At 42.9% G+C, this 11,346-nt stretch overlaps 2 protein-coding genes across 3 annotated transcripts; one reads left to right on the top strand and one right to left on the bottom strand.

The window, feature by feature from the left end:
• The first annotated feature begins 149 nt into the window (after positions 1 to 149).
• Positions 150 to 2,951, top strand: timm8a (translocase of inner mitochondrial membrane 8 homolog A (yeast)). Its single transcript, XM_080774152.1, has 2 exons — positions 150 to 372; positions 1,869 to 2,951. The coding sequence occupies exons 1-2, from the start codon at positions 262 to 264 to the stop codon at positions 2,031 to 2,033; spliced, it is 276 nt and encodes a 91-aa protein (XP_080630278.1). The 5' UTR covers positions 150 to 261; the 3' UTR covers positions 2,034 to 2,951.
• Positions 2,952 to 4,928: 1,977 nt separating this feature from the next.
• Positions 4,929 to 11,088, bottom strand: LOC308322354 (magnesium transporter NIPA2). Of its 2 annotated transcripts, XR_013964700.1 has the most exons (7): positions 10,961 to 11,088; positions 10,615 to 10,747; positions 9,584 to 9,640; positions 9,141 to 9,231; positions 7,934 to 8,094; positions 5,626 to 7,020; positions 4,929 to 5,520 (listed from the first exon to the last, which is right to left on the bottom strand). XR_013964700.1 is itself a non-coding variant. In XM_080773557.1 (6 exons), the coding sequence occupies exons 2-6, from the start codon at positions 10,745 to 10,747 to the stop codon at positions 6,362 to 6,364; spliced, it is 1,101 nt and encodes a 366-aa protein (XP_080629683.1). In that variant the 5' UTR covers positions 10,961 to 11,088; the 3' UTR covers positions 4,929 to 6,361. The 2 variants fall into 2 exon arrangements, 1 of the variants encoding a protein (XP_080629683.1); XM_080773557.1 differs by having other exon boundaries at positions 4,929 to 7,020.
• Positions 11,089 to 11,346: the final 258 nt, after the last annotated feature.

Here is an 11,346-nt window from a genome sequence, read left to right as displayed (position 1 = left end):
ATGAAGTCTAATTTCTTATAATTATTTACCCGTAACCCGCTACCCAAAAAGGGAGGAAATTAGAAAAAGCCTAAACTAAACGAAGAGGGGTTACGTAATTCGATGGGTCACCCGTTTCGGTGTAACCCCCGCGGTGCGAGACAGTAGAGTACACTGCGAGTAGCCGTTCCTACTGTACACACGTGAAGGACAAGGTCAGGGTCTGACTGAGGCTGAGCCATCCATTCATAAATTAAATAGTGTGTTTTATTGTATTGAGTGATGGACGGTAAAGGAGCCGCCGCGGACCCTCAGCTGCAGCATTTCATCGAGATTGAGTCTCAGAAACAACGCTTTCAGCAGCTGGTTCACCAGATGACTGAAGTCTGCTGGGTAAGTCACAACCACTTTCTAGTCCTGCACAATAATAAACGTTCTTAAGTTGTAGGTTTAAATTAATATGTTTGAGTATAACTGGCTGGGCTATTTGTAAACAAAAAGAAAGGGAAAGTTATACAACACCAGGCATAACTAAACTCATTTTGGCCTGCTATGTACAAGCTAACCGGCGTTAGCACGATTAGCTTGTGGATTGAAGGTACTACTTTAATAGTACCTTCAATCCACAACGGTAGTCATGATGATATCCAGGTTACAGGTTGTGTAAACTAACATACATACTGTAAACTGCCAATATTGTGCCATGGTTATTATTAAACATTCAGAAGCCAAATGTATGTACATCTTCATTGACGTCTATAATATAAGGGCCTAGGCTAACTCTTGAAATATGTTATGCCACCAAAATGTGGAATGCCGTTAAAAGCCATCCAAAAGTGTGACTCCTCCCGCCATGTTAAAATTGCACCTGTCTGCAATTATTTGCAACTGGGCCTAGACAATGCCCAGTAGCTTGCCAAAAGACAGACAGACACACACACACACACACACACACACACACACACACACACACACACACACACACACACACACACACACACTTACTTTACGTAGGGTCCCTGTGCATTTATTCCATGCTCTATGGTAGGCAGATGTACATACCCTCCGTTCAGGCCGTGCTGCGCCCTGGTGGTGGTGGTGGTGAGATGTTTCAAAAGATGCATAAAGCGGCTATAGGAGACAACAGAAACTTGGGAGAAATTTCATTTGGCGCAGATGCCGTTGAGTATTTTGTTTGACCATTTTGGCTTCTCTCTTCCTCACGTCCTTGACTTCCTATTGTACTGCCTCCCGCACCGAGAGTGGCTAGCTGCGCGTCCCTACGTTCCTGCCTCTGATCTGCTCTGTCTCAGCTAGCCAGTCTCGGTGCGGGAGGCGGTACAATGAGAAGTCAATAAGGAAGAGAAGCCAAAACGGTCAAACAAAATACTTAACGGCATCTGCGCCAAATGAAATTTCTCCCACGTTTCCGTTGTCTCCTATAGCCGCTTTATGCATCTTTTGAAACATCTCACTACCAGGCCGCAGCACGGCCTGAACGGAGGGTATGTACATCTGCCTACCATAGAGCGTGGAATAAATGCACAGGGACCCTACGTAAAGCGAGATCCAAAATTCAGAAAAGCTTTAGGGAGGGTTCCGAAAGGGGCTACCTCTACATGTATGTTCCCGGGCGGCACAGACCTTAACCTAGTAGTCGGGAGTCGGGACCTCCCTGGGACCTCCCTCAGTCTCCCTGGGATGGAGGTCCCCCCAGTCAGTTGAGCGTGGATTTGGAGTGATTACGACTGTAGGATATACGGTGCTGCGTTGCTACTTGCCCATGGCTCTTTAGTCGACTGGTAACATACGTGCCTGTGGAATGGGGAACCCGGGTTCGCTTTTGCAAACTGTAAATTTAGTATTCAATCAATGCATATTTATTCCAGGATAAATGCATGGACAAACCTGGCCCAAAGCTGGACTCCAGGACAGAAGTGTGCTTCGTCAACTGTGTGGAGCGCTTCATCGACACCAGCCAGTTCATCCTCAACAGACTGGAGCAGACCCAGAGGAGTCGAGGCTCAATCTCATCAGACAGCATGTTAGACTAGTCGCTGCATTAGACCTGAGAGGACTCGGGAGACACACACCTGCGCACAGACACACTGATCGCGTCTGTCGGGCCTGCCAGTCTGTGTGGTGTAATTATTTCAAATATCTGACAACTTGGAGAGATACAACAACAAAGTGTTACTTTACAAGTGCCTCAGGTTCACACCATGGCATGTATCAATGTTACCAACACAAGTTTTGGACTATTTCCCTCCAGCGGGACCTGGGGTCACATTGTATGACATTTTCATTGTGGGTCAGTTGCAAAACACTTCACGTTAGTTTTCTTTCTTAAGCCGGGTTGTATACAAGGAATTATGTTCCATCATTGATGAACCTAGGCTGCTCTCTGCTACGGTAGCTAGGCAAAGGGTTCTAGGACGAAAAACAAATGTGTGGGACATTGTGTGCCTCTTCTACCCAGGGAAAATAAAATGTCTTGACTTACAGTAAGAGGCATGATCTATGGCTAAAGGAATTGTACATATGCAATAAATAAATAAATTGCAACTGTACCCACTGCCTATTGGTTTTGGTACATATAAAAGCAGTATATAATTAGCATATACACGTATACGTTTGATGACAGACTATACCTCTGTTGTCGTGAAGAAACCACCCAACTCCAAAATGTTTTTTTCAGGAAATTAAGAAAATCTAAAATCAAATATGTTGAAAACAAAGCAATACTGCAGTGCCTCATCAAAGTTGGTGTTGTGACTTTATATATTGTAAATTACTTGCATGAGAGGGAGAGGTGGTGGAGTCAGTTGCTTTAGCAGACAGTTTGAAGGTCGGTCCAATCAGATAAGGTTTTGTCCAAAGCGTCTTTTTACTACTTTCCATTTGTTCAATATTTTCGAAACACACAGATGTAAAAGGTGTTCAATAGCACTGATTTATGCAAAAAATAAAACGTAGTTAGGTGGTTTCCACAAGACAGCAACGTTACAGTTAACCACTTGTAACATGGAAGTGAAACATGCCATGACTCGGGTATAAGGCTGGTCTATCAGTATGTTGTCAAAGGTGTTGTTGCATGGGTGAAATAGAATACCGGTAGTACCATTTAAACCATGTTGTATTGTAGCACTACATCAGATATTGTAGTGAAAATGTGAATATTTTAATTGCGAGGATGGTTGTCTTGTCAGTGCAATTTCCTTGCAGAATGTCATTTCAGTTGGTGCCACGTACTACCCTATGAAATGAGTCCTATCATTAAAGGTGACGAGTGATATTTCTTGTTAAAATAAGGGCCAAATAGCTATATTCTTATAATCATTGCTATAGAGTTATGTCTCTTAGTCTTTAGTAAATAATCCAATCATAGTAAAACTGGAAGGAGGGTCGGGGGACCAAATTTGAGCTGAAACCCACTAGGCCACTATACAACTCAAGCAGATAAATGCATTCATTCTGAATGGATCAAATTGGTATCCTGACCTGAAATGTATTCTATGCTTGCTACAGCTGGAGAGACGTGTGTTAAATGGTGCATGTATATAGTGCCTTTATCCAAGGCGCTTTCAAATGTGCATTATTACATTCACACATATTCATACACGGCTACAGCGGAGGAAACCATGCAAGGCACCAACCAGCCCATCGGGAGCACTTAGGGGTTCAACTTCAGTGTATTGCTCAAGGACACTTTGACACCAACCCTGTTGGTGTCGAAGTGTCCTTGAGCAATACCCAGGATCAAACTAGGAAACCTTCCAGTTGCCAAGCAAAAATCATTTGCAGTTCCTTTCATTTCACTACAATGTCCAATACGCAAAAGCACTATCCATTTATATGTTGGTATATTCAAAATAGATCTACGTGTCACTTTGTGCCGCTCTGAGCTTGTACATCTATTTTTTTGAAAAGTATTGAAAATAAAAATGTATTTCTTTAACAATAATCTTCCCTTCTGGGGTTCTGGTAGCATAAAACATTTTCAGACGGGTCCAGAGCCAAATGCATCTAAATTTTGGGGTCCTTGACACAAAAGTATGGTAAACATTACAGGAGATTAAAACTTGCCCAGAGGGGGTCACGTGCCACCTCATGCCCTGCACCACCATCTGGTCCCAGAGAGAGCATTTTACACCATTATCAGTGGTGGAAAGTAACTACGTACATTTACTGTTACAAGTACTGTACTTCCATCAGAAAATGGATGGGGCGGAGCATGGTGGCACAGTTGGTAGCGCTGTCACCGCACAGCTAGAAGGTACTGGGTTTGATTCCCGCTGGGGGTGCTGCGGAGTGGGGACAGGTTCTCTCCTCCGCGTAATCAGTGCCCATACGCTAGGTGGGGTTGGCGAAAGGGCCTTTTTCTCTGTGGAGTTTGCATGTTCTCCCCGTATCCCCTAGGGTAGGTACCCTTACAAACATCATGCAGTAATCCTGGTCTCTAAACTTCCCCCCTGGTCAGCCTGATGGAGGGGAAAGGAACTGGTTGGAATAACGTGTTCCTTCCAGCGCTACATCCTACCGGGGAAACGAAAAGAAGCGGCTTGGGCACTCATACATTGAAGGAAGCATGAGGTCAGTCTGTTGCTCTTCCCAGGTTGGCGGAGGGAGTGTAGAGCCCAGGATTACAGATGACACTGGGTGAAAAAATGGGTTACAAAATCGTGGGATAAAACGAAAATGAGGGGCATGATTTGTGAACTTTTCTGGTGCAAAAGGCATACACAGTAACTCTTCCCAGAGTTCCTCCCTAACCTGTCGGAATGTTTTGGCACAATGCTCTCTCTCCCTATTTGTGGCATGTCATACACAAAGAACTGTCATATTTTCAAGATTATACCAAAAGTAGTGGAAATAGATAAGAATACAAGCTCACAATGCTTCCAGATCAGCAAGACATGTTAGCAATGGCAAGACATTATCCCTGTTAATACTTCTCTATTGCACAGTGAAAGTTTAATCTTTGAACATATGGTGAAATGCAGTTGTTCATTAAGGCTAATACAAAAAGGTATTACAGTAACTTATTCAATCTTGATCATCAGTGCCAAAAGTGAACGTGACCCATAATCAGGAAAATTAAAGCTTTTGCCTTGACTTTGGAAAACAGTTGGAAACTAGAAAAAGTGACCCTCGGGGCACAGGTCTCCACCAGGATAATAGAGTTTGTGATGTTTGGACAAAATGTGTAGGAGTAATAGAAAAAGTTAAGTGTATACATGTTTAGAAGTGTGCGCATACAAAGTTGTACACAGATCGGTGCAGTCATAGGTGAAAACATGAATTGGCCTGTTGTAGCGCCACCATGAGGCTGATTTGAAAGATTTTAAGTGCCACTTCTTCCTCTGCCTAGTGGGAATGTGCGTGCATACTGCATAATGTCACGGTGTACATGTTCAAAATGGACCAATCCTGCAAACTTTGGAAGGCAATCTTAGGCAATCTATTACATGACTATGAAGATAGTTTATAATGATTTGCGTGATGTATGGGGTATGGATAAAATGTGTACGAGTAATGTACCTGAAGCACTGAGAAAACTGTTGCGCCTTTCTTCGTCCTTTTTTTCTCTTTAAAGTTGACTACGGTAGCGGTGGTCTCAAAAACATAAAGGAACGAGTAATGTACCTGAAATGTGTTTTGCAAGAGTCAGCCTCATGGTGGAGCTATAACAGGCCGTGGAAAAATAGGTTTGTCTTTTGGCATCCACTATCCAGGGAGTGTGTGTGCACGGTTTGGCATCGACCAGGCCAACGGTGTGGGGTGTGGGTAGCTGTACATAGACAGACGGACGAACGCACATACACACGGACGGAGTGCAAATCATACTCTCTCCCCATGCCTTCAGCCTGGTGGAGACAATACAATACAACAATGTTCACAATGTTAAAAGTGCAAAGGAATGCATATACTGTATATCTGAGTAACACCAAGGCACAGTGTGTTTTTTACAAGCTTTTCAGCCCTATAGGCAGTCATGATCAGACTCTAGAGATTGTACATAAATATATCTACATACGTTCTATAGTAGTCTATACTACTCACATGAACTACAATAGGGTGCTTTCACAGACATAGTAGTAGACATTTGGAAAAAATGTGTTATCACCTACATTATAAATCTGTCCTATATGTTTCATCATAATGATTTGGCTCGACTAATGAGACAAAACAAATACATCTTTGCTATAATAATAAAATAAAATAAACTTTGGAGCTTATTCAATCGTGCTAAAATCGCAGCTAGACATCCAGTGTTTATTGTTTTAAGGCAGATTTAGTAAACAGATTGTTTAAGTTGGCACATCGTAAAGCTTGGCAGAGGAGCATAAAGGCTTTTCAGTGACCGCCACCGGGCTTTGTGCTAAGTTGTAACAAAGCCATTGTTCCTCCTCGTGGAGTTCTCCGGTGGGTACCCCGCCTTGGAGCCCCCTTCCCTGGGAAGTGTCATGTCATCCTCCACTGGAATCTCGTGACTGGGGAGGGCCACGTAAGACTGGTGGCCCCAGGGCATGCCCTGAGGACCCTTCCTCAGGTGCAGCGGCAGGGCATCCCAGGTGAAGGTAATGTCCTTGAAGGCGTGCAGGAGGAAGATTCCCAGAATGATGGTGAGGAAGCCACTGATGGTCCCCACCACACCGTCCGTACTCATCCTCAACCACTCCTTGAAGAGGATGGCAGAGCAGGCCATGACGGAGGTGGTGAAGAAGACGTAGTAGATGGGTGTGACGATTGAGGTGTTGAAGATGTCCAGGGCCTTGTTCAGGTAGCTGATCTGAATGCTGACACAAACCACCAGGCAGACAAGTAAGGACCAGAACAGTGGCTCCGCCAGGACCGCCGTTCCAGCAAACAGTTCCTTGATGCCGATGCCCAGGCCCTTGACGCAGGACACAGAGAGGGAGCCAATCACGGAGCAGATCAGGATGTACACCAGGACGTTCTTCTGGCCATACCGCGGGGCCACGCCGAAGATGAGAGCCAGGCTGCTTATGACGATGCACACAGCGAACACAATGAACCCTGGGATGAGGCACGCATCAACATGTTACAATAGGCACAGGGTTGTCATTCTTCAGCATGGCAAGATCAAAATGTATTTTATTAACCACTTAATAATGAAAATAGGACCTGGCAGCCCCATTTTGACCAAATCTTTATAGGGGAGAATTGCTCAAATAAATTACAAAGCAAAGCAAAACCGCCATAAAACAAAACCCGTAAATGGTCATAGAAAAACCCTGTAAGAAAAAACTAAGCCAAAACAAAAAGACAAGAGATGTTTGAATAGTCAGGGATCAATGTGGAGACTGAGAGGTAATTTGTTGTTGGCCTCACGGTAAATGGTTCCCTTGTGACTAGAGTGATACAAAATATCTTCTGAATGTTACATTGGGCTGAAATGATTTCATGGGATCGTCAAGAAGGCAAGGCAAAGCAAGTCAAGGCAAGGCAGGTTTATTTGTATAGCACATTTAACACAAGGAAATGCAATGTGCTTTACACAAAACTCAAGCAAAATAAATACATTCAAAAAGGAGATTAGTATACAATAAAAAACTGAAGTTGCAGTGCAGAAGAAAGAAAAAAACATCAAAGAGGAGAGAGACCTTTATTAATCCCACAAGGGAAATTCAGTTTTGGCTTCACCCAGCTGATCACTGCTCAGGTGCCTAAGATGAGTGCTTGGGGTGTGTTACGGGTTAAGAGTCTTGCTCAGGGACACTTTGACACGGATACTGGACAGGCTAGTTGGTGACAGGAAGTTGTCTATGGTATTGTATTAATTTTAAAGGAAAAGCACAAGACAATGGCTGTGTTTCCATGATGTGTACTAGATATATTGCAAAGCAGCATAATAAAAACCCTGAAACGTCTCATGCAGTAACTGTAGGAGAGCGTAGCCTCTTTGACCAGAGTCCTGCTCTGTCCATACCTGGGTCTATGAGCTTCTCAGCCATGGCAGTGAGGGAGGCCACCTCTTCCTCCTGGGGAGCATGGATGACCATCACCGTGGAACCCAGGATGCACAGCAAGCAACCGATTTTTCCATGCACATTCAACCGCTCATTCAGGAAGTAGGAGGAGAGCACAGCACTGAAAAAACAACAAAAAACATTGTAGGTCAGCTCTGAGGTACAACTGATTTGCCAGTGACCTTGTCTGATCGGTCAAACTTTTTTGCACGATTAGACACACAGATGCACAGACAGACCCTCTTAAAATTAAAGACGACTAGTCGCCTGCAGAATAAAAATTGGCACACCCCTTTTACATTAAAACCTATGGAGAAATGACCAAAGATGACTTGCATAGCACAGAAGGCAACGGCATTTACCCACATGAACCCTAGCTTCCTCATTCTGAAGATTTCACAACGTTCTGCAAAAATAACTCATCTGCTATTTTCACTACTTGATGTACAACAAAGTGTTGACCTCCAGTTCTGTGAATGCCTGTTATGTCAATGATTGTGATTTAGTGCCCTTGTTTGGCTGCTGATTTACATCACATGGTCAGTGTACTTTTTGGGGTCGAGCGGAGTGCTTTCAAAAGTGTAGATAGATGCGCAAATTGCGCATACAGTATGACATGGGCCGTTTTTTTAATCTGCTACCAATCATATTAGATGGGGTTAAGGAAACAATGCGGGTGGACAGTGTGAACACTGAAACTGCAAACAGTTGCAATCATCACTACAGCATTGGCAGTTTGGTGTAAAGAAATAATATGTCCCTTAAGGTGTCATATCAACAGAGTGACACATACACCGGCTTTGAATGCTATCAATGCACTGAATGGGAATTATCGCATTGAATGGTCTCAGTAGCCGTCTACTGACCTACCAAGATCTCAGTAGCTGCATTCTGTGCGTTGATGACGGCTACTGTTCTGACAGCGACGGAGGTGCGTTGTTAGACTACTAACCCAATTATTAACACTAACCCTAAATCTAACCTCAGTCTTAACCGGCCACGTAAGTACCATAAGTTGTTGTATAACATAGTTTCACATTGTTTTCGCGTCTGCGGCAGTAATTTCACTTCTGCGTGTCCTAGTCGCCTACTACGGTAGGCACTATGCAGTATGTACAGAGGAAGAGCAGAGTTGTGAAAGCAATGATCAAAAAACAAGAAATTTACCTCACAAGTACACTCATTGCTCCGAGGGGAGTCACCAGTGTGGCAGGTGCAAATGCATATGCAGCGAAGTTAGCAGCCTCACCAACTCCCACTGAAACACACAGAAACAACCACTAGCATTCAGGATCTATAAGGGGTCTTACAGTTATGTTATAGTTGGGTAGTCTTCAGAAATTCTTCTTGTCTAGCCTACATGTGCAAATGTGCTCTTTGAAGGAATGTGTGCTTCAAACAGATGTTGTGGGTATTGCTGTTCTACTGAGAGCGCCAGCAAAAATACCAAACCCACAACAAACAACCATCCCTCTCTTTTTGAAAACAAAGGCCACACTTTTATAGAGAAGGTTAAGGCTGACAAAATCAAACAGAGAACAGACTACACACGATTCAACACATCTGTTGAAATAAAAATTACGGGTTTATTGTTCGATTTAATCACTTACTTGAAATAAGTCCTGCCCACCATAGCCATTCCTTCAGGTAAGCATACCCCCCTTGACCTGTGAAACAGAAAGCATGCACAGGACATATATCTATAATATCTGAAAATGACCTGACCCAAATATCAGTCTGGCAGTCATTATTTAACTTTTTGGATGACATCTGAATCTGCAATTATGCAGCCAATGTGTCCGGATTTTTAATTACTTTCGACCTGGCGTGCCTTGGTCATTATAGGGAATGTTTTTGAAAACAGCCGATCTACAACCTAAGAACGCATTGTAACGTGACACATTGTGAGCTTATAGATTTTTAGGGGTGCTACCGTGCTAGGCTAGCCCCTCCTATGGCCAGCTTTGTGTGTACCCCATATAGCAATGATTTGATTGGCTGAGCACGGAATGTGAGGACAGAAAAGTGAGGACGCCAAAAGTGATTGGCCGGAATGTGATGATGTATGATGATAAGAGCTCCCCTCACTTCTTGATTTCTTTAATAGTAAGTGGCTCAATAAAATAAAGCTACATTTTGTAATATTTACATTATAAAAGCAGTGAGGAAGCATAAGACAAATAAAGCAAGTCATCCTGTATTTGAGGACTGTGCAGTCGCTTCTTTTCAAAGGTCATTCCTTAATATTTGTTCTATTCACATAATATAACAGTAATAATCATCATCATCATTTTTCGACTCGAGATCATGGATTTCACATGCAACGCCAAACTTCCCAGTCCTTCATTGCCAGACTTCCCGGTCCTTCATTGCCATTAACAGTAATAATAATTGATTGATTGATTGATTAACTTTATAAACTGTTTGCAGAATCCACAGAGGTACGATTTACAAAGATTGTTAAAAGGATAACACAAAAAGCTCTCTAGAACCTTGTTTCCATTGTGGTCCCCTGTATTCAATTCAGAAGCATTAAGAAGACATTATCAAAATAATGTAATATATATTCTTACTGTTGGGCTCAATCTAATGAAAATAAAATGTTTATTTATGCACATATTTTTGTGTTTACCGTACATACCTGCTCTCATAGAACCTTTCCCAGCCAGTCGCAGGAGGCCCTTCTTCTTCAAGATGAAGCTGGTTCCTATGAAGAGGCTGGAGCTAACAGCAAGAGACAGGCCGATGTAGAAATCCTTGCGGCTGGCATCCATCTAAAAGAAACATTCACAAAAACTTTCAATTTCCAAACCAGTAGTAGCCTCCCCCTCTACTCCAAATCACATGACAGTCTGGTTCTGTCCCCCCCAAAAAAAGAAACACCACACAAACAGTTATGTGATGTCTCATATGATATTAAGTGCTCAGTTCTCGCAGATAAATCCAATCTAACGTGTTTATGTATTCATTAAATTAATTGTGTTTACCTTCAACTCTCGCCTCAAGCCATTCGTTAGCTGCCTAGTGCTGCGCTTTTCTTTTCGCACATAAGTAAGCCTGGGACCGAGGCTAAGTGCTCAGTGCTGCGCCTGCTTGCTGAAGCAAGCGAGCAGCTGACTGGCTGCTGCCGTGACGTCACACCCGGCACTTCGCCGTCCAGGGTGGCCATGTCCGCTTATTATAAGCCTAATTATTATTACCGGTAATTAAAGCTGCTATAAGCAATAATATGTCAAATTTGTAATGAACTTTTTTTTGTTTGTATTCAGACAGACATTATCCATCTGAATCAAGGAAACAGAACCCTGAACCTGTGTTCTGTTTTGTGTGATATATATATATATATATATATATATATATATATATATATATA

Source organism: Protomyctophum bolini, assembly GCF_963924005.1.
Source record: "Protomyctophum bolini genome assembly, chromosome: 10".
Classification (NCBI taxonomy): Eukaryota; Metazoa; Chordata; class Actinopteri; order Myctophiformes; family Myctophidae; genus Protomyctophum; species Protomyctophum bolini.
The sequence above is the reverse complement of the archived record's forward strand: the minus strand, read 5'-3'. Positions and strand labels throughout refer to the sequence as shown.